The sequence below is a fragment of the Ctenopharyngodon idella genome, chromosome 3, assembly GCF_019924925.1.
Source record: "Ctenopharyngodon idella isolate HZGC_01 chromosome 3, HZGC01, whole genome shotgun sequence".
Lineage (NCBI taxonomy): Eukaryota > Metazoa > Chordata > Actinopteri > Cypriniformes > Xenocyprididae > Ctenopharyngodon > Ctenopharyngodon idella.
Genome location: NC_067222.1, coordinates 26,160,132 through 26,184,257, shown reverse-complemented (window position 1 = coordinate 26,184,257; position 24,126 = coordinate 26,160,132). Strand labels below are relative to the sequence as shown.

Here is a 24,126-nt window from a genome sequence, read left to right as displayed (position 1 = left end):
CAATCACCTCTGTCGAGCATGTCCTGTAAATCTGGCCGCCTAAATCCTGCACATGTCGCAATTGACTAGTCTCGAAATGGACCCAACACACAGTCTCAACTGGCATTTACCAAAGCCATCGATCTGTGTAGCCCAAATACTCACGCTTAGATAGGAAATGTAATGACCTCTGCCTGGGGAGAATTAGACGGCCGAGTGCAGTGAAGAGCAACAGAGCCGTGATGACGACGGGGGGAAAAACAAAAGCAAACTCTTATCAGTATGTGAAGCATCGTCTTCCTGTCAGAGGTGTAATCCCACAGATGAATGTGTGCGGGGACGTCCAACCGTGATTAAACTTTGTGCAACAAGCCATAACATTGCCACATAATACTCACTCTCCATCCCGCTATCTATCCCTGGCTGCTTTGCTTAACTGGCTCAATAAATTAGCTTATGTTTGAGCCTAAGAAGCCGCTCCATATGAAACATGTTCCATATGAAATCATCTTTTTTCTCTCTCTCTCTTTCCCTCCCGCACAGTGTGAGGTGTGAATGCTAATCAGCGAAAGCAGCTGACGCTTGTTTAATTGGTCTAACCTGCTTTGCTGAACTGTGGCGGTCCTATGAGAATATCTTGGCTGGCACGGTAGGTTTTTGTCCCTATCCTATTCGACATCCATTCTGTTCCATGCTACTATTTTTATTGCTCTAACAAGGTTCCGGGCAGGGCTGCAGGTGCATCGTGGGAAATGGATGGCCTCGTCACGGCTTGAGCCCCCTGTGGAGCATGAGGGGTGTTGCCCCAAGGTGCTGTGGCAGCTGTGGAAGGTCAAAGAAGTGTGAGGAGGCACAGGTGGCTCACAATGGAAGGAGACTGAGCGACAGACAGACACATCTGACAGACCTGACCTTCACTGCCTTATACTCAGTATGCAGTTTACAGTTTTTCTCAATCGCTTTGGCTCAATTCTTGAATGAAAATTTTTTTACCCTCAAAACAACAAGTCCAGATCTCTAAACAACAGTTTCTTGTTTACACCTGATTTGCATCGCCAGGACCCATTTCTCAATACTTAGGTCACCTTTTCAAAACTCTAAACACATTGAGCACAACAGCAGTCTTTGTGGGCTAAACTGCATTTTCCATTGCTTTGGCACAAAATGCATTCAATGACTTCATCTTTCAGATTATATGAATAGTTTTCTTACCAAAATACTATGTGCCTACAGGCCAATTTGCATGTTTACTCAAAAATGTTAAAGGGTTACTTCACCTAAAAATGAAAATTCTGTCATTAATTACTCACCCTCATGTCGTTCCACACCTGTAAGACTTTCGTTCATCTTCAGAACACAAATTAAGATATTTTTAATGAAATCTGAAATCTGTCCCTCCATTTGACAGCTATGTGACTACCACTTTGAAATCTGTTTATCATAAAAAGCGATCGTGTCTCTCCAGAAAATTTGGACTAAACTGCTCAATTCAACCGGGCAGAATTGTCATTTTTGGGTGATCTAACCCTTTAAACTTACAGTAAGTTCAACCTACAAACCTACATACCTAAAATATAATGCAAAACTGAATAAGACAGCAATTTATTACATTTCTTTAGTAATACCATATTGAAATATATTTCAAATCTAAATCAGCAATTATTGGGGTTCAAGCGTTTCAAGGCCTTTAAGCATGTGCATAAAAAGATGTAAAGGTTTTAATGAGCAAGCCAGTAACCATCTCGATCATAGATGGAAAAGACCATTTACAGCAAATACAGGCAATTTACCATATGAAATATTTAGTTTTTAAAGCTTTTTAACAAGGTTATCAAGGTTAAGCCAAAAACCTAGTTCGCAAAAGTAGGTTTTTCAAAAAAATCCAAAATACCTGAAAATTTCACAGGGTGACGAGCGAATCCGAGCAGGAGTTATGAGCCATTTCGTACTTTTGACCATTGTAGCGCCCCCATCAGGTCGATCGGGGCGAGCCTTAGTGACGTTGTAGGAGGTGTGAGTACTACCAGCCCTCAAAGTTTCAAGTCTCTATGATTTGCGGTTTGGATTCCCGATCACTTTTAGGGGAGAATGCTGATCCTTGAAAAATGTAACAATTACAATAGGATTTCAGCGCTATGTGCTTGAACCCCTGAAAATGAAATACTATGAAAACAATTAGATGTAAGTCTTTCAATTTCTTTACTATCTATACAAAAGGGGACGATAATTTTGTACTGTAACATGGACCATGTAATGTATAATGCAATGAACTCTAACTGGTAGAGAGCTGTCATTCTTGTTTTTTAAAGAAATGTTACAAATAAAAAATGTATAATGCCACCTGTTGTTAGTGTTTTTGAGGTCATTGTTTTATGAGTGACATTGTATGTTTGCTGTTATGTTTTGGTAGTTTAATGCATTTTATGTAAAATTTACTGCTCTGCCAAGCTACAAATTTCTAAGGAGAACTGTGTTAAATGTTTTGAAAAAGTGACGCAAATGTTTTTTGTGCAACAACTTAATGCACATGATTGCTGATCAAAACTGAGTTGTTTCTCAGCAAAATTGGCATACTCTTCACAACTTTTAAACATCGTGTGAGTCATCACATGTCAGACATACATGTACAGTCAAACCAAAATTTATTCAGACACCTTGAACATTTCATTCATTAATTCAGTTTATTCACTATAGTTTAAAAAAAAATGGTAATAAAATATGACAAGATCTCAGAGTTAAACTGTGTCAGAAAATTATTTATCTTAATTATGTCAGATAACACTTAAAGGGTTAGTTCAACAAAAATGAAAATAATGTCATTTATTACTCACCTTCATGCCGTTCCACACCCGTAAGACCTTCGTTAATCTTCAGAACGCAAATTAAGATATTTTTGTTGAAATCCGATGGCTCAGTGAGGCCTCCATAGCCAGCAATGTTATTTTCTCTCTCAAGATCCATTAATGTACTAAAAACATATTTAAATCAGTTCATGTGAGTACAGTGGTTCAATATTAATATTATAAAGCGACGAGAATATTTTTGGTGTGCCAAAAAAACAAAATAATGACTTATATAGTGATGGCCGATTTCAAAACACTTCGTCAGGAAGATTCGGAGCGTAATGAATCAGCGCGTCGAATCATGATTTGGATCGCGTGTCAAACCGCCAAACTGCTGAAATCACGTGACTTTGGTGCTCCGAACCGCTGATTCGACACGCTGATTCATAACGCTCCGAAGCTTCCTGACGAAGTGTTTTGAGATCGGCCATCACTATATAAGTCGTTTTTTTTTTTTTGGCGCACCAAAAATATTCTCGTCACTTTATAATATTAATATTGAACCACTGTACTCACGTGAACTGATTTAAATATGTTTTTAGTACATTAATGGATCTTGAGAGAGGAAATGTCATTGCTGGCTATGCTGGCCTCACTGAGCCATCGGATTTCAACAAAAATATCTTAATTTGTGTTCCGAAGACTAACGAAGGTTTTACCGGTGTGGAACGGCATGAGGGTGAGTAATAAATGACATTATTTTCATTTTTGGGTAAACTAACCCTTTAAGCAAAACATGGTCAGGTCAAAGTGTCTGAAGAATTTTTGGTTCCAAATTTTTTATCAATTTTACTGGTAGTCCACTGTATGAAGAATATTTGGGTATAATATGTCACAGTTTACTTTATTTTGCTATCCTCATGTACATAAATGAACTATAGTGTCCTGCACCCACTAGTAAAAATATATCAATAATATAAAAAATGTCTGAATAATTTTTGGTTTGACTGTATATTCCATAAATATCTATGACATGAATGCTTGTGATGTCTGCTAAACTGGCAAATGACCTGTCATAGTAATGAAACAGGAATCACAATCTTGCCAAACAACCATTGACTTTGCCCTATTAATTTTACCAGCTGTTGAGTTGAAATATGTATCTAAACTGCTCAGTGTAATACACAATGGCATTCAGCCAGACAAAACTGTCATTCCTGTAGTATAGTAGTAAGCAGTCAGTGTCAAGGTTATTATAGTTAACTTAAATTTTTTTTTTACTTGGGGAAGAAAAGGTTAATAAAAAAAACCCTTAAACTTATTTTATTTCACCAGTTCAGCTCACTTGATGACAAAAAAAAAAAGTTTTCATTTTGGTACCACCGGCCAATTTACTGACACAATAACAATTGCACTTAGATGTTGGATGTTGAGAATGTGATTGTGAAAAACTGTAATGCAAAAGTAACTTGTGCAGGTGCCAAAAGAATCACTACCTCATAACCCACAATGTCAGAGTGAACGCAAACAAAAACAGAATGATCTCTGAGTCGTCACAGGAAACGTGAGCAAGAGAGGAAACAATTTGTCAGGGAAAATTAACAATGATAAATTATTCAGCGGATCGATGAATGGAGATAAAAAAAGAGCCCTGTCTGTAAGCACAGGATCCGTATCAGCAGCCTGGATACTGACGGATGCGAACGCTGTGACAGATGAGAGGCCGACGGTGTCTGAGGTCAAGGTCAGTGGCGGGGCCCTGATGGGAAGCGCTCTATGACTTCAATCCCCCACTTTCAATGAGCGATGCCATAAATCAAGGCCTGCATGAGAGAGAAGCGCGAAAACAACTGGCAGAACGGCCTGCGATAGGCCTTTTCCCACAAGACTCTTTATTTCCTCTCACATCCACATAATACAGCAATTTAACTCCGGTCTGAGTAAACGTGTTTCATGAGTGTTTCATGGTTGACTGTGATGAGTGTGTCACTGTTTCTTTCCCTTGGGACTGTGCAAAGGGTCAGAGGTTTAACCTGATGATGCGTCATTCGTCTCAGCTCGGCTTGATGTGGCTCAGCGGTGGATCTGATGTATGGAATTACAACTGTGAATGAGTCAGCCAAGGCTAAACCATAGTGGGAGGATTCAAAGATGTCATACTTGAAATGACGAAGAGATAAAACAAGAAAACAGCGAGAAAGATAAAAACAGTAGTGCTCGCTTGGAGATTATCTAGCCGCTTTTGAATCTTTGATCTTTTGCCTTTTTTTAATAAGGATGGCGAAAATTGAATGATTTTGCATGCTTAACTATTGATGTCCTTTTCAGGGAGGGATTCACTGATCCATGTATTTATTCACAGCAGTGCTCTTATCGTGACCGATTTGAATGCTTTCCGCGGTCTAAGTGGAGGTCTGAGGATGTGCGTTAACTGTTTACGGACTGCACTCCTCAAAGTACAGAAAATTCAGGAGATGCTTCAGTAACCACTGGTGAAACTGAAACAGATGTGCTTTACAACCCAGCAGGCCCAGCTGATTAGCCTGTCAATACAGGGAGGACTTGTTTGTCACCGTCGACAGAAAGGAGGACAAAGAGAAAGAGGCAGGATTCATACACTGTAAAAAATGGTTCTTAGATCAAGTAAATATGCAAAAATAATCCAAAATTTCTTTGATTATTACATCTAAATGCTGCTTTTCTATTAAGATGTACTCCGATTTTTTAAGTCGAACCAAAATGCATATCAGATGAGTTGAATTAATCAATTTTTTTTTAGTTAAAATAGTTCTACTGTACACAGAAAAAATGTTTAATCCAAGTATGAATGATTAATACGATGCATTGTTTGACTGTTTGCTGGTTTTATTTACCGTTTTTGATCTTGTTGTCATGTTTAGTAACTTGTTGTCTTGTGTCAGAATCAGTTTGTTGTTCTACTCAAAATGATCAAGTAAATGTTAATCTTGATGTCTGTGTGTGTCATTTCAAAGTATTTCAGTTTTGTGTCTTGTGAAAAATATTCTTGTGATGTTGTCAATTGTTACAAACACCCAAATGCTCTCCATGACATGTAATGAAACATTACACCATAAAAAATTAAAGTTGACAAAACATAAAAGTTTAAGGCAACCAGCTGGAGGAGATTTTTTAGTTTTCTCAACTTATTGCAGCTGGTTGCCTTAAACTTTTAAGTTTTATCAACTTTTGATTTTTTTCACAGTGTTTAACAGTTTAAAACCATGTCAATGAAGGGAATGTATATAAATGTATCCTTAAGTAATCTTTTTAAATTGGTGGTAGAATTTAAGTCATGGCAACGTGGCATTTGAAGTTCATTCAAGATATTAAATATATTTTTATTTACTTAAAATAAAAAAGTTAATGGAAAAAAAACTATGCAAACTGTTGACATCAGTTTCACACGCGCCTCATTTTTGCGGGCATGAACCCTGGAGGGGAGAAGATTGGTGTTTCATCTACCAAGTCTTAAATAGTTAGTTCACCCAAAAATGTCAATTCTGTCATTAATTACTCACCCTCATGTCGTTCCACACCTGCAAGACCTTCGTTCATCTTCAGAACACAAATTAAGATATTTTTCATAAAATCCGATGGCTCAGTGAGGCCTGCATTGACAGCAAGATAATTAACACTTTCAGATGGCCAGAAAGATACTAAAGACATATTTAAAACAGTTCATGTGACTACAGTGGTTCAACCTTAATGTTATGAAGCTTTTTGTGCGCCAAAAAAACAAAATAACGACTTTATTTATTCAACAATATCTAGTGATGAGCGATTTCAAAACACTGCTTCATGAAGCTTCGATGCATTCAAATCTTTTGTTTTGAATCAGTGGTTCGGAGCGTGTATCAAACTGCCAAAGTCACGTGATTTCAGTAAATGAGGCTTTGTTACGTCATAAGTGTTTCAAAAATTTCAATGGTTCACCACTGGGGGGCATAACTTTTGCAGTTTGATACACGCTCCGAACCATTGACTCGAAACAAAAGATTTGTATGCATCGAAGCTTCATGAAGCAGTGTTTTGAAATCACCCATCATCAGATATTGTTGAATAAAGTCATTATTTCGTTTTTTTTTTGGCACACAAAAAGTATTCTTGTTGCTTCATAATATTAAGGTTGAACCACTGTAGTCACATGAACTGTTTTGAATATGTCTTTCTGGGCATTGAAAGTGTAAATTATCTTGCTGACAATGGAGGCCTCACTGAGCCATTAGATTTCCTCAAAAATATTTTAATTTGTGTTCTGAAGATGAACGAAGATCTTACGGGTGTGGAACGACATGAGGGTGAGTAATTAATGACAGAATTTTCATTTTTGGGTGAACAAACCCTTTAAGGCCTGTGTGAGTGTCATTTTAAGGTATTTCATGCATGTTTTTATCTTAATGATGAATATTCATTTGTTGTTTTCAATACAGTTGACGTGCATATCTCATAGAAACTTAAACAATTAGAACAATAGAACTCATTTTAAGTTAATAAAACTTAGGAAATCTTAAAAATACAATACTGTTCGATTCATTTTTTTAAATAAATTATTTTTATTCAGCAGGGATGCATCAAATTGATGAAAAGTGACAAGAAATTGTAACAAAAATTGTTACATTGTTACAAAAGATTTCTATTTCAAATAAATGCTGTACTTTTAAACGTTTTATTCATAAAAGAATCCTGAAAAAAAGTATTACCGTTTCCACAAAAATATTAAGCACAACAAATGTTTTAAACATTGATAATAATAAGTATCAGCATATTAGAATGATTTCTGAAGGCACTGATTCAGTGTCTTTAAATTGTAATAATATTTCTGTTTTGACTGTAGTTTTGATCAAATAAATGCAGCCTTGATGAGAAGAAGAGACTTCTTTCAAAAATATAAAAAAATCTTATCAACCCCAAACTTTTGAAAGGTACTGTACTTAATCTAAATAAGTAAATGTTACAATGATGGAAGATTTTAGCCATCAACTTAATGATATTTAATGATAAAAGTCTTGCGAACTGTTGCCATCAGTTCATCAGAACATCTCATTTTGTAGAGGCATGAACCCTGGAGCAGAGAAGATTGGTTCTGAGACCAGAGGAGGCATATGGAGAGAACGTCTGCCCAAGGGCATGAGTTCCCTGGCTTCCCCTTCTGCTAGATCTAACGACCCACATGCACATATACTGACAGTGAATGTCGTCATGCGTAGCCCTTCGTAACTGCACACCTCAGCTTCTGCTGCCCGAGGGACTTTCTGCCGGTTCCACAGCCATTCTGCGAGGGGAATGAAGTGTGACTGTGCCCTGTGCTTTCTTTCAAATTCATCAAAGCCTTGTGATCTCCATCTCAATGAGAGAGCTGTGAATTATAGAGCAGCCACGTCGGGGTAGCTGATTCAACTTTAATGATGTCAAGAATGCTGTGAACAAACAGCAGTGCTCACTGAGATGTCTAAGCAGAATCGCATTCTCACATATCTCTCTGTCTCCTGAACTTCTAGAGGAAAAGAAGAGGGACACTGAGGGTATTCCCATGGAAACCGAATCTCGTTGTCGTGCGAGCCGGTGCCATGCTATGCGGGATGAAAGATGGCCTCAGTCTTGATTAAAAAACTGTAGGCAATGCTTCACCTGGGTCCTTTGTATTGGGAAGTCATCTTGATGGCTCTCCAGGGTTATCTCTCTTTTTCTAAATCTGACAGGTTAACACTATCAATTAGCAGCCATTGATCGGTGAACAATAATAAAGGCTGTTTGAAAGATGATGTAGCCATTCACTTTCACCCCTGAGGCAATATATACAGCTGCACACACAACAATGTGAAACTAGTCACGACTAAACAGAAAGGGGAACTTCGCAGTTTGGAAACTGATTTTTCACATAGACATTTACAGTATTTTGTGGTTTGGGTATTTTTATAGTTTTATCTCTATTTATATTTTAAGAAGTCTTGCAAAAGATTTATTCTTGAGCAAGCAAGGTCTTTCTGGTCCATTCAAAACTTCACATGGGTGATTCCACAAATATGCCCTTATGCTATTTTAAGCATTTTTCTTAACATGTCGACAAACATCCAGTAAATGTATTTTATTTTATACTTTATATTATGTTATTCTCATATCTTTCTTTCTCTTATATCCACTCATATCTTTCTTTCTCCTTGCTGTATTAGCAATTGGGTCATTGACGAATAAGGTTTTTTAAAGTGTAAAAACAAAACAAAATGGAGATATAATTAATTTTCAAGTTGTATTAAGTGTTAACAATGAGATATAATCAATTAACACTGCTTTTGTCATTTTTTACAAGATGGACAAAATTTGTCACCAAAAAAGTCATTCGGTTTAACCAAAATTTCGGTTTTACCGAATGAAACATTTGGTTATACCGAATGACGATATTTTCAAACAATGCTAACAGACTGATATCTAGCTAGCTAGCAAAACGACAATCAATCATTTTATATTTAGTACAAGTTTTTAAAATATTACAGCATTTTCCATGTTTTATAGCGGTTGTACCGAATAACCAGAGTTTTCGGGACATGCGTATGAGCAAGTGAAAACATGAATTTTACAAATAGTTAAGAGAGAGTTAGTGACTTTGCTTCACGATCATATGGTTCTTTGCAGGTGTCTGAATGATGTCACATCCTGTCACATGATATTGACCACATGACTTGATCCAAAATGGTCCCTTATATATTGGTTACTCCGAATTACATAAATGAAATTCATTTTTCCGGACATTCTTTCTCATAACAAAGCAACGACTTCTACACATAATTTTTATACCATTTTGCACTGTGTTGATATATGATGTTATAAAATCATATATACATTTATTACATTTTAAGATATTTCAATCACAAATGAAATGGCTGTATTGGCCTTTGGACGGTTAAACCGAATGACCTTTTGACACTTTAAAATCTTTAAAATACCTTTTATGTAGCAAAATATAATTAAAACCTTTTGGATTCAATAAAGAAATCTAGTAGTACTACCTTACATACTGGTCATATCTTTGTTTTTTATTATTATTAAGGCCTTTTGGACAAAAAAATGACTCGTTATGTCATCGACCCAATTACACTTTTTATTTGAAACAAAAAATGCAAATGAAAGCAAGCATTTTTTTTTTTTAAATTCCTCTCTATATATTTAGGTTTTTGTAGACATATTTTATTCAAAACACTGCAAGTTGCATAAATGTACATGTATTTAATACGTCATATCAAAATAATTGGATATTTGTAGAAATATCATGATTAAATTATCTTTCTTTTTTATTTCAACACAACAAAACAAATCATATACAATCTTAATGGTGACAAGGTATTGCAGAACATAAAAGAATACTTAAACAGGAAAGAAAAACATAGATAGTACAAATATACTGTAAGACAAACAGTTCAAAAAGGTTCCACAGGAATAAATGTATAAATTCTCTTTCTAATGAACACCTTGTAGTATCATGACCTTGCCTTAAGCACATGGACAGTAATGAACTGTAAAACTGCCAACCCTTTTCCCGTCAAACCTGTTGCTTTTTTAAAGGCACAGCTATATCTCAAAATATATTAAAAAAAAAAAAATCAATTAGCTCACACAACAATTTAGTCATTGTCTGATAAAATGTTTTGATAAGCACTGGAAAAGGCGCCCATTTCATGGAATGAACCTCGTGTACTGTACATGTGTCACCGCCAGGGGGCGCAGACCATATTTCATCCGCTCTCTCTCTCTCCTCCAGCGGAGCCCTTGCCAACCGCCCCCTCTCTCCCTCTCCACGCTCCTTTCGCGACGCTGAGCCACAAAGCGGACTGTCGGCGCACGGCAGTGGCACCTCGCCGCTTCAGGGTGAAGATGTTCGGCAGTCTGTGCGCCCGTAAGCTGGCTCGCCGATCGCGGTCAGCGTTAATAGCCGCGCTGACAGTGCTGCTGGTCCAAACGCTCATCGTGTGGAACTTCAGCAGTCTGGACACGGGAGAAGACCGAAAAGACAACGGTAGAGAGAAGAGGGACCGAATCGGCATCAACAAAGCCTACAGCGAGTACCCGAAGAGCGGCTACCAGAAGAGGCATCACCAGCCGCCGCTTGGGAAAGCGTCCATTCGACATAAACAGCAGCCGGTAAGGCGGAATTTCCCCGTTCGTCGCGAAACCATTCATTCCTCACGGTCCGCCGTCATAACGGGCCCGTTCTCGTTCGGAAATGATCCCCAGACCCAACGTTTCGGGGTGTTTATGTTTACAGGAACGGTGGCAGGATGATTTGTTAGTGATGTGCTGAAATGTAGCCCTTTGTTGTCATGACTATACCAAGGCTGAGGATGTGACAGTCGCGCGCGCCGCGTAAGATGCAGTTTTGTTGGATACTTTAGCATCTCGTGTGACGGATCGCTGTCCGTTAAAACTCCCATTAAGTTGTTGCTATTGTAATTGTGTATGTCGGCGGAAGAGGCAGTTCAGCTATCATGCGTTGCTTTAAGATCATGTTCATGTCATTTGTTGGTGATATTATGTGCTGGGAGTGATCTCGTCATGACCTTTATGAAGAGTGAAATTATGTATGATATATAATCCGGTTCTATCGGCTATGGATATAGTGTAAATGCGTCGATTTTGATATTAAATGCCCTTTTTTTTATCCTCCTATCGGTCAGTTTTACAATAAAAACTATAGAAATGTTTTGTCAGGTAAATTAAAATGGATTTCATGTGATAACAGAAATTAACTCGGTTATTTAAGTCAAAATATTGATTAGTATGACTGAAATAACCTGGTCATTTGACTCATTTTCCCGAAACGTCCACTTGGTATTCAACATGTCTTAAAAATGTCATTTTTAAAACTTACCTTGAACCTCTTGCGTTTATGAATCCACATTAATGGCTCAGCTGATTTTATTTATTTTTCATACATTTGATTTAAATGCTATTTTTCATCTATTCTTAAAATTTAATAAATGTTATATATTATATATAATTGAGTCTGTTCATATAAAATCATTTGTCAAATCTGATACTTGATTTAACAAAATGTAAGCAAATTTTTCAAATAGTGACACAAAAAGCACCAAAGATCATTGCCCTCACTAGCGGCGGTTTAAAATCGACATATTTTACTATTGATTTTGTGGATTCGTAACATTCTCCATTCAGTTTGTGCCTTGAACTGCTGGCTGATCTATCTGGACATGATGCTCCTGCTCTGAGTCTTTGCCTGCAGCTTTGCTGACAGACCCTCCATGCCTTGCGTTGAGGACAATGACCCAACTACATTAGGTAACATCAGTGAGAGTAGGGTCAGATCAGTTAAAAATAGCTATTTAAGGTTACGTTTTCTCTTTTTACAGCGTATCAGCTTCTTGCGAAACACAATTTTTTTTTTTGTTCAAACCAGAAATGTTTTTGCAATGGACACCGCTTGATCTCTATGACTGTTTCTTAAAACCTAGTTGGATCTATACATAGGAAGCATTTTTGGGAATTAATCTATGTTATGTTATGCAAAATTTATGATGCACATGCCTAGGAATGCCTCCTAGGTAGGCAGCTTGCTCAATTTTGAGACACAGCCAAGGTGTATAAAACATTAAAGTGTTTCTAATTAATTCCCACAGAATACGTTAAACACCCCACCTCAGTAAAAGCGCTGCACTCCCTCATCAGTCTGCTTCATTTTTTACAATTAACTGATACTAATTATCATGTAGCATCTCATTAACATAATTCTCTCAAACATAGGTTTGCCTAATCTAATTAGAAATCTTTCTGTCACCAATAGCTGTGTTTGAACAGCTCTTTCCTCATTGAAGAAATATCATCCTAATTGTGTTCATGTAAATCTGGATAATGTAAAAATGTGAAGGCTGGAACAGATTTTCACTGCAGGCTAATACCAACATCACCATTTGGCTACCGTGTGGTACGGTACTTTTTAATTGCAGAGGTGTTAATTTAGCTTTCTAATCCAGGTGTAATGTAAACCACAGCGAGCCTGGAGCGACGTTCCATCTCATTTAGTCTCTCGCTAATATCCCCACAGACTTGTTGCTCTATCTGTGTCTAATGTGATAATTCTATTCTTCTGTGGTCGAATTTAATCCTGCAGTCTAAAGTGCACGTTATAATCCCTCCAGCACTAATCGACGGCACCTTCGGATGCCGAATTCTCAGCAGGACTTGCTTCTCAGACAGTTTTGCCTTCAAGTTGTCGCAGTTTGGAAGGAGTGTTAATGTCCAGTAAATGTGTGCATGTCAGCAGAGTGGCTTGGTGCCATCCTGCCTCGGTGGTGTGAAGCGTGTCCGTCTTTCGGTGTCGTCTGCTCTGAAATGCTCCCTGTAGAGCCATCATCCTGCTTGGATCCGACTCTGCTGCAGGAAGCGCCTTATACCACGCAATTCCTTCGAACTATAATAATAGAGTGTGGCATGATCCCAGCGCCGGTCACCTTTTTGCCCGTGCTCTTGTGTACACGCTCTGCTCTTCCATATCTGTTCTGCGCTCGGATTTGTTTGTGGCCTCAGTGGGCTGTTTATTCTGGCAAACAGGATTGGCAGAGGATTAAAGTGAGAGCCCGTAGCCGTGTGATTGTTTCAGCTGTTTATCTCGATCCTCGTCCTGAGACGGCATGGAATCAGCGAGGTGGGAAGTCTGGAGCAAGTGTTAGAAACCCGAGAGTGTTTCAGAAGATACATCCGAACCCCCTGAAGGTTCTCAAACCTGCTGAGTCCCACAGATGCCTATCAGTCTGCTTTTGTCTGAAATTAATCTTCATCTTGAAGCCACATCACTGTTGGATTTCCTCATGGCTAATTTGTTGTAATTTCAGGTAATTTGTCTGTTCTGGGTTTGCCAGAATATAGTGTGTTTGTGTCTGTCTAAAAAGCAGCACAAGTCTTTGTTGTTCGGGTGTTTCGGTGTAGTGCTACACTCTACCTGGCCTCTGTTGACTCAAAGAGAGAAAAATAGATAGGGGAGTTACTATTTCCTTTTTGTAGTGCACTTTATGCCGACTGCTTTTTAATACCACAGTCACAGCTCTGCCGGCACAAATTGTCTGCTCTTCAGCCCTTTTTGATTAAAGAGATGTGAGACACAGATGACCTCTCACCTCTTGTGGGCCACTGTGCTGCCTTCTTAAACATGGCATTAACCCAAACCCACACGCAATCTGCGCCCACCAAAAACGCTGCTGAATTGCAGAAAAAATGGGATCTTTTGGTTTTTGTTTGCATGTTCATATTTTGGCTCATTTGACTCTGATTAACATATTTGACTGTTTAAATCTATTCTGCACAATTTCCACAAACTTCATCTGGTCCTACATTGACCTCACCGTTTGCATGTTAGTTGGGTATTCAGCACTGGATTTCTTGTATGGTTTGTGCACTGTGTGTATTCCTTCCTGAAACCAAAACTGGAAGTTCCATTGCTTGTGGAAATGGGGATGTTGGCCGTACATAATGGGAAGTGGATTAACCCTCAGATAAATGTGGGATTTTCTGTAAATGGTAAAATTGGCTCAGAATTTTTTGGGGATACTTTACTTATGTGAATAAATGCTTTTGTATTACCTAAGCAAAGAATTTCCAAGCCCAAATGGAAGACCAGATGCAGCTAGATTAAATTGAATTTAACTATAAATGGATGTGCTTAACTATATATTTTCATATATAGATATTTTCAACCCTAGTCAGAAGGTTGGCTCAATGATTAGTTGAATAATCTGTCCTGGGTCTTGAGGAAACCTTTTATAATTATATTAATGTATATAATAATAATATATATTCTTATTTTATATATATATATATATATATATATATATATATATATATATATATATATGAGAGAGAGAGAGAGAGAGAGAATTTATTTATTTATATTTACTATCATATATTATTTTATATTTTAATTTGTATTTCATGTTTTATGTTTACAGTTTATTCCTCTTTCTCTATTAAAAGAAAAAAATCTAGATAAATTAATTAGTTAACCACACTAAATGAAACATTTCTTCAGGCAGATGTAGCGCTGAGGAAAGCATGCCAGTGAAGGGCTGTGATGCTGGCGATTAAGTTAATTCCACATGTGTTTGGTGTGTTTTGGGGCCTGTGTTAATGCAGCAATAAACGGTACTTCCTTCATTTGCTTTAACATGTTCTCATTAGCCAGATGCCGCTGCGCACCAGGTGAGCGGAACGCCACATTTGTCTTGTTACTGCATGTTCTGATTCTCCTCAGGTCAGCCGGTCCCACATGCTCAAACACCGCTCGGGTCCTGTCGCCGCAGGACGTTCCTGATGTGAGGGGAGTCTGGTTTGATGGTGATCAATCTCATATGTTGTGCTCAGCATGTGTGCTGAATGTGAATGTGCTCATTATCTGCCGACCGCTCGCCACCTGAATTAGTGGTGGGATCCCAGAGGGAGGGGCTCTGGGGACCGAGAGTGACATAAGTGTCCATGTAAACACACGCACACACCTGTGTGGCTCTTTCTCACTCACTGTAGCATGTGGAGGGATCTTTCTTATAGCATGGTTCCAGACAGTGCTCCCATAGTTGACTAGGCAGCAAAGCTTTGGAATAATAAAGCTTAGTCCTCACTTGCACCCTGATATCACAAAGCCAAGCTTGTGTACATCAGAGTTTCTGTGCTTTCTGACATTTAAAATTTCCCAATGTCAGTTTTTTTTTTTTTTTTTTTTTTTTTCCGCAATTACAAAAAAAAGGTTGTTGAGGGGACATCTTTAAGTCTTTTAGTAAAAAGTAAAAAATATTTATCAGTGTTTACAAGTTATGTATTTAATATGTTATTTGTATAGTGTTTTTTTGTTTTTTTGTTTTTTTTTTGTTGCATTTTTTGCATTTTTTAGTGTTTCTTGCGTCCCTTGCAAGTTTGCTCAAGCCCCCTAGTGTCAGTCACATGCGATTTACACTCCAATCCAGAAGGGGACGTGCACGTTAATGCAACGCTGTTTGCTAACCACCACAACAGGAAAAAGCACAGAAAAAGAAGAACAGACGATCTAGAAATGCATGTAATCTCTCAACCAGTGTTTCAACCACAGATAGACATCAATAAAACAGCTTGAGAATAATATGTCACGTAGCATTACATTTACCTCAGGCAAGTCATGTACTGTCCACAGCATTAGGGCTACACGATGTATCGTTTTAGCATCAATATCGCAATGTGAGCATCTATGATAGTCACATTACAGGAAGTGCGATATCTAGTATAGGGATTGTTAATCCTTACAGACCAGGCACTTAGTTTTGTAATGCATGCGATTCTCGGTTTAATTGAAAAGTTTAACCATCATAGAGCGAAAGTTCATCATTTGCACGTGTTTAAGGTCCTGTCAGTTGTGCGCACTGTTTTCTGTGCGCGCACATGGAGCCGCGCTGATGCGCGTGAACACCGAATTCTGTTCACTTCCACATCTATTTGTCCTTGAACAGACTGATTCACGCAGAATTGTCAAAATATCTGTCTCTGCGAGTATCCTTGTAAAGGATACTGCACAGTTGCTTATGGCTTAGGCAACGCAAACAAAGAAAATGGATGTGTATCATTTTATTGGATCCACGCTTTCAGTCTTAAAGTGGCAGTAAGCTAATATTCTTGCTGCTTTCTGTGTCAGAATGTCGACAACAAAATACAAAGAGAAAATTACTTTTGCAGCTTTAACACACATTAATTATATTACATTTTATACAGTAAAGACTATTACCTGAAAAATATAAAGCCATGTTTATTTCATTTAAATTACCCCAATCATTCTGGAATTATTAACTCTTTCCAAATAGAGCTATTCAAGTAATCTGTTGAATTTATTTCATATCGCAATATATATCGCAGAAAAACAAAATATCGAAATGTCAAAAAAGGAAAAGAATTATGTTTAGTTTTCTCCCCTCTGCTGTACTGAACGGTGACATCAATACAGAGGTACATAACGAACCGTCATGTTTGTGTGCTGTTAACACCCCTACTAATTATTGAAAAGATGTATTGAATATAAGGCCATAAGACTATTTCAAATGCACATGCACAAATCAGGGGAATTTGGGAAATTAAAACAAACGTGACGGATTAAAAATAGTAAATGACAGAAATTTTACAACAATTTTACAACAACAGAAAGACAGATAATGATTGTTTGTTACACAACCTCTGCACAGTCCATCATGTTACCACAAAATAAACACATTTTTTTTCGCTTTTGTCTGGCCAACTGTGTCATTCCCTAGTCACGCAACTACTTTTCTTAGCAGAAACTCTTTTGTGGATACATTGTCTTTCTCTCAGTCTTTTCCTGTTATTGAGTTGTTCCATCCTCTCCTCTCCTCTCCTCGCAGTGCTGACTCACACTCCGTCAGTATGCCTGAGTGCTAACAGGCCATCTCTCTGTCTCTGTTGCCTCTCTCTCTGCATCTCTTTCTTTGTCTCTCTCTCTCTCTCTCTCTCTCTCTCTCTCTCTCTCTCTCTCTCTCTCTCTCTCTCTCTCTCTCTCTCTCTCTCTCTCTCAACATTTGATCCAGGCTGGTCTTTGTTTTGCTTGATCATCAGAAGTTGCCCCAGGGTGCTCATTTGCCCCAGCTTCAGTTGGACAGCTGCCCTGTTAGCATTTCCTCCTCTCCATTAGCTCTTAAACAGGGAGGGAAGTATATCTCAGACCTTGTAAAGATTGATGACGGCGAATCAGGAAAGTTGAGCCAGGTTGTTTTTGCATGGCTTTCGAAGGCTAGAGGCGAAGTAAAATTTGTTTTCATGAGGTTACCTTCATTCCAGAAGCGCAGAAAAGACCAAACAGAGCACTTTCATCTCTCTCTGACTGTTACGTAATGAACCGAGCCAACACCTATTGATTTGTTTCTCTGTGTTAAGCTGATGGTTATCACAAACAATTCCATGATGTGCTCTCTTAATGAGCGGGCTCGGTCCCATTGCCTCGCCAATGACTTCATCTACTAAAGCTAAGAAAGCAAGCGCTAGGGCTGATTTTATAGTTCACACCGAGAGCCGTGATAAAGACTGTCGTGAAAATGCTTTCAAGTGGCTGAATGTCTATTGTGTTAGGGTAGAATATTTTGCTAGCAGTGCTTTATGTCCTTTGTAAACATGTCCATAAAAAGTGAGCTAATTGTTATGTAAGCTTGACAGCACAATAGTGGCCTGTCACAGATATTGGAAAAACAGCAAATTGGTGCACCGTAATGCTACCATTAACATAACTGTGGTCGGTCGCTATTCATACTTGGCTAAGTATGCTGCTACAGGCCCTTAATTCCATCTCACTCTTGTCATTGTTGGCGCCTATTTGTTATCACTCATTGTGTGGAAATAGGAGGGGGCGGGGCCTACGGATGCTTGTGAGTAGTGGGCTGTCTAATGGAGCGTCATTTGTGTGAGGTCTTTTTTGAGACGCGTGAGGTCTTGTTTGGATGCATTGTATGCAGATTATTAGGGATGAACCAATATTAAAATTCTTTCTGAAGCAAATTATTATTTTTATGCTATTGCCGGTATTAAAGTTCTGTACATTTTTTTTAATCTAAATTAATTAAAAATAAAACACTGAAACTGAAATCAGTCATGCTATGCTGAATTCAGGCATAACAACATTATAATGTACAGTATGAAATCTGGGTATTCATTTGGAGATGTGCTAAAGATTACATTTAACGGTGTTAAGGGGTGGTTACACTACACTTTTCACTCCATTGACTTCCATTTATACACATGCGAAAGACGGGAAGCATTTGTGTCACATGAAGACGAGTGACCAAAAGAAGATTGATACTCCACAGCGTGACCTTTTAGCTGAACGCAAACTTTAAATCTGCAGGACTGAAGCATTGCAGTTCAGTGGAGTAGATGGTTTATTTTTCTATTTTTTATGTATTTTTAAAAAAGACGCCGCAGAGTGTGATGGCATTTTCTGACCATTGCATGCTCAAAAGTGTAGTGAGATCGTGGCTTTATTAAATTATTGTAAAATTGTTTTTAAAGATTAAAGGGTTAGTTCACCCAAAAATAAAAATTCTGTCATTAATTACTCACCCTCATGTCGTTCCACACCCGTAAAACTTTCGTTCATCTTCAGAACACGAATTAAGATATTTCTGATGACAGAATGCTGTCAGATTTCCTTCCATTGACTGCCTTTGTAACTACCACTTTGACGCTTCAAAAACTTCATTAAGAGATCAGAAAACTAATCCATATGAATCGAGCGGTTTAGTCCAAATTTTCTGAAGAGACACAATTGTTTTTTACGATGAACAGATTTAATTTAGGCTTTTACTCGCATGTAAACATTGATCAGCGAACATAAGCAGAAGCTCAACCTAACCTGTATAACGTACAAGAACAAACCTCTTCTGGAAGCTCAAATGTGCTGTGTAACACACGAGAATGAACCTCATTGGTTACGCCGCACATTTGAGCTTCAGAAAGAGGTTTGCTCTTGTGCATTATTCAGGTTATGTTCGCTGATCAATGTTTACATGCGAGTAAAAGCCTAAATTAAATCTTTTCATCATAACAAGGATCGATTCTCTTCAGAAAATTTGGACTAAACCACTCGATTCATATGGATTCATTTTCAGAAACTCTTTATGAAGTTTATGAAGCATCTGACAGCATTCTTTCATCAAAAATATCTTTATTTGTCTTCTGAAGATGAACGAAGGTCTTAAGGGTGTGGAACGACATGAGGGTGAGTAATTAATGACAGAATTTACATTTTGGGGTGAACTAACTCTTTAACTTTAAGTGAGCATTAGATGACCCAGGTGATCTGAATGTAAATGTAAGGAAAATGACCATGCACAATATGCAATATCGACTTATACTAATTAAAAGATTTGAATTTAAATGAAAAAATTCTGTGCATAATATTGGCCAATAACCAATATAGTACTGATATATTGTGTATCCCTATATACACACATGAATACTGCTTAAATACACCATTATACAAAAATATCAGTAAGCGCACTAATGCTGTATGTGTTAGTTTAATATTTGTGTGTTAACTTGACGAATGGAGAAGACGGTGGTTGAGCAGGAGTCGTCGGGGGCGAGCGGTTGACGCTGCAGAAGAAGAGAGGGGTTGTGTATTCATGTGAATACGTTCCCTGTGAGCGGTGGAAAGCGTTGGTCAGTGTCGAGGTGTGTCAGTATGACTATGTAACCGTGTGTTGGTCACATGAATGAGGCTTGTGTTACAGCTCAGTCAGTGACGGCCGAAAGAAAATAAACTCTGACGTTCACTGGCTGCTTTACCACCACCATCCAGACAGGTAGTCCTCCCCACCACCACTTCTGTCTCTCTCTCTCTCTTTGCATAGATCTGTCTCTTTCTCTGTGTGCTTTATTCATTTAGTTTCAGTGCCCACCATAACTTCTGGTGCATGCATTATTTTGCATATATCAACAATTCATTATTGATTATTCTTCCTTTACTATATTCTAACATTTTACTGTGCTATTGTAAACACTTTTTGTTATTTTCATTTTTTGCACTTTTTAATTTTTTGTCAGTAACTTGTTTACGTTCATAAAGCACTTTGAATTTGTTTGAAAAGTGCTGTGTAAAGTTGTTTGTTTGACTGAAACAGCAATTTCCTCCATTTTTACATGAATAACATGGAAAATTTCCATGTTTAAAACTTTATCAACTATAATAACTAGCTTCCGGCAGATGGCGGTACTCATTGATTTACGGTGAAAGAGTAACCCCTGACCCAACGCATGATATGATGACAAGCGAGGAAGCTCAGAGGAGAGAGCAAAACAAAACACCGGCCACAAATTAGAAATCTAAAACGAGAAATTTTAAAGAGAAATATCAGAGGATTTCGATATAAGAGAAGAGTAGCTTGAGTTTGTTGCACAGCCCTATTTGTTTAAACCGCGAGAGGCGTCTAAGCTTACGCTACTCTTACATCACGTCCTACAACATCCTATGTCATACATCGCTTCAGGGGTTACTCTTTTGGTAGTATGCATACTGTTGCCTGCCAGAAGCTAGTTATTTTAGTTTATAAAGTTTCAAAATGAATATTTTTCTTACAAAAACCCATCGCTTTGCTTCAGAAGAACTTTATTATGTACGGATTATTTTTATGATGGATGGATGCATTTTTTTTGGGCTTCAATTATAAAGCTTGGAAGAGCCAGGATATTTCAGAATATATATCTCCAATTGTGTTTGTCTGAAAGAAGATAATCATATACACCTAGGATGGCTTGAGGTTGAGTAAATCATGGGATAATTTTCATTTCATCAGTATCAGCTAAAACATGAAAGTAATTTTTGACAAGTTGGTATCGACCAGAATCTATATGCATCCCTACTTTGTCAACCTTTTCTGTCTTTTTTTCTGTCTCTTACAGTTAAATTCAGCTTTATTTTTAGCAGTATGTACGTTTGTTGTGGAGCTTAAATTCAAGTTTATCGTGGTCATGTTTTAGATTTCTGTTAAGAATGATTTTAGATTTATAACAAGAGTCAATGTCAATGAAAGTTTCGTAATCTGAGGAATTACCCTGAATATCGCTCTCTCTTTGTGTCCCTCTCATTGTCTCTCTTTCTGTTTCCCATCTCTCTTTTTCTCAGTCTGTCTCTATTTACCCAACACTACCACACCCCCTCAGTAACACTCCCACAGGTCCAACTATATTCACACACATGGCATTCAAACATATGCCACACACACACTCTCAAATAGAGTAGATCTTCTTTGGCTAAACAGGCTGAAGGGACTCAGTACATAAGGTCTCTGAGACTGTTATGTCTGTCCGTCTCTCTCTCTCTTCCTGTCTCCTCTCTGAGTTGGTCTCACATTCTGTTTCTCTTCACCGTGTATGTTGTGTCCTCTGCATTCCTGCGCTGAACGTGGGCCAAACCAGCTAGTCCATGTATCCGTCGGCTTCAAGCAGCCACCATAATCCACCCAGCATCAGATAATCACCCTACTCTACAACAACCTCATTACACACGGTCTAATATCAGCCACGGATTTTAGCAGATGCAATAACAAATACTTCAAATCCATAATCCCAAAGGGAAAGACAAAAATCCCATTGGTAAGCATCTTAAACTAGTTTTTGTGTTTGTTTGTTTTTGTCTTATGCAGATAGCGAGAGGCATCCTGGGAATAAGGCCTGGTGTTGTTTTATGCTTGAGTGTGAAATTCAGAGAATTTAAATCACGATGTGAATTTTCAAGGCCCCGTTTGCAGGCGTCTTCTGTTTTCCGAGACCTCTCATATCTCGTTTTTGTTTAGTAGATGCCATAGACGCCAAAGCTAATGATCCTCTTGTCATTTCTGTATTCGACGGAGAATCATTTGTGGACGTCTGTGAATGTCAGCGATGAATTTAGTGTGGTAAACAAGGAGAATATTATCTGAAAATATTATAATCACAAATAGCTTTGTCTACAAGCCATCGAGCGTTCCCAAATCGCCACCTTTTTCAAGCCACAAATGCCATTTCACCCATTCCATTATACACTCTGCATCCCGCAACAGAGACCTAATTAAAGTGCGCTGGAAGGGCATAATTCTAGGCAATGCCTGCTGGGGCTTGTGAATCATGTCGGCTACATGTGACCAAGACGCAGGCTTTTTCACAGCCCCGATCACGTGACTCTTCCGCTCTCTTTTTTAGCGGCAAGCTAGAGAATGTGAGTATATCACACGCTGGTGTGAATTCCCACTGAGCCTCTGAATGCTAAAAGACTCCCTCTGCCACCCACGGTTAGATCCCCCCGACTCATCCTGGCAGAATAGAGAGTCCTGTTCACACTCTTTTGGAAGTACCCCCTGTGAATCCCTCTAAGCAGCTGGTCTGTGCGTCTCTGATCGCTTTTTGCACAAGCAGCAGGTGTAAACGCAAAGTTCGCAATTGATTTCTGACAGGGATCCGAAGCCCCCCAAGCCCACTGTTGAAGAGCGACTGGAAGATACCAGAGAAGCATCTTGAGCATCCAGGCTTAGTCTCTAGCAGTGATTAAGTGAAGGCTCCATGTTCAAGGAGAAAACTGCAATTTATGTGTATTTTCTCCTTTTTTAAAAAAAATCCTTTAATCCAGTGTCTACTCAAATCCCTGGCGTAATCCTCAGCAATCCCAGAGGGTTTGAGAATACTTTACGTGTTGCTAGTGTATCTTTATTAACTCATTGTTTGCCCAGACTACTGATACCACTGGCCCGATTGCTCAGTCTTTTTTCAGACCATCTGATGCATATTGCAGACAAACCTAGATAGCACTTTCTTAGTCTGGCAAGCTCTAATCTGATTATATACAATTGTATAAATTTCTCTTTTACTGATCAAATAAATGCAGCCCTCCTGTGCAAAAGAAACTTCTTTCAAAAACATAAAAAAAATGTCCCTGACCCCAAACTTTTAAACAATAGTGTAATTAACAAATTTCAAAATGAATATGCTGTACATTATAATGTTCTGGTGCTTAAATTAGCTTGAACTGATTTTAGTTTTTAGTTTTTGATTTTTAACCAATTTAAACAAAATAGTATATACAATATAACTTATACTTTCTAAGTGGGCGGCTCTTAAAAGGTTCTTAGTGGGCGGGAATGTAGACCAAACCTTTTGCCATTTAGTCAAAAGTCTGGTTGTGAGTAGTATAACATGGTTGGTAGCCTGGTAAGGTGTCTGCCTCTTGGAAGACAGTTATTTTTTATTATTTGAGTGTGATTCGGTGGACAGGTGAATCATCTGATTATGAATCACCCCCTGCTTTTTCGCTTTAAGCTGTAGAGAAAGAATCGCTTAATGTCAAGTGTCTGGTGTACAGGGACGGACCAGTCACTGAAGCACGGCTCTCAGTTCGATATTTTCACTTTGGGGTGCCCTTTTAGAAACTCCAAAGAAGAGGAATGGGGTATCCATTTAAGACCAAATTCACAACCTGAAAAGGTTGAATAGCTGAATGAAAAGAATACTAATGAAGAGAGGGAATTGGCTTATTCTGACTTTGCTTGTGCCCTCTCTTTCTCTATAGTTAAGAGCGGATGGATGGTGCCTCTGAACTGAGAGGTGTCAGTTTATGGTCAATTACAATTTGAAGCTAGAGTTTTAGTATTGTTCACCCATGCAAAAGTGTCGCTAGAGTGTTTGGAGTGGTTGCCAGGGCATGTTCTGAGCTGTTTTTAACACGTTTCTTTGTGGTTTCTTTGTGGTAGGGTCTATATAGAGATATGACTCAAGTCTCTCCATCAGTGTAAGTCTATAGGACTTTTTTTTTTTTCTTTCCTAGTTTCATCATCCATTAAACAAAAATCATTTGTCT

The 24,126-nt window shown here is 38.3% G+C and overlaps 1 protein-coding gene across 1 annotated transcript in view; it reads left to right on the top strand.

Moving 5' to 3' along the window:
- Positions 1-10,033: 10,033 nt before the first annotated feature.
- xylt1 (xylosyltransferase I) overlaps positions 10,034-24,126 on the top strand; it is a 67,523-nt gene continuing 53,430 nt past the window's right edge. Inside the window, 1 exon segment of the mRNA XM_051887620.1 lies at positions 10,034-10,916. Coding sequence (XP_051743580.1) covers positions 10,479-10,916 — 438 coding nt within the window. The 5' untranslated portion in view covers positions 10,034-10,478.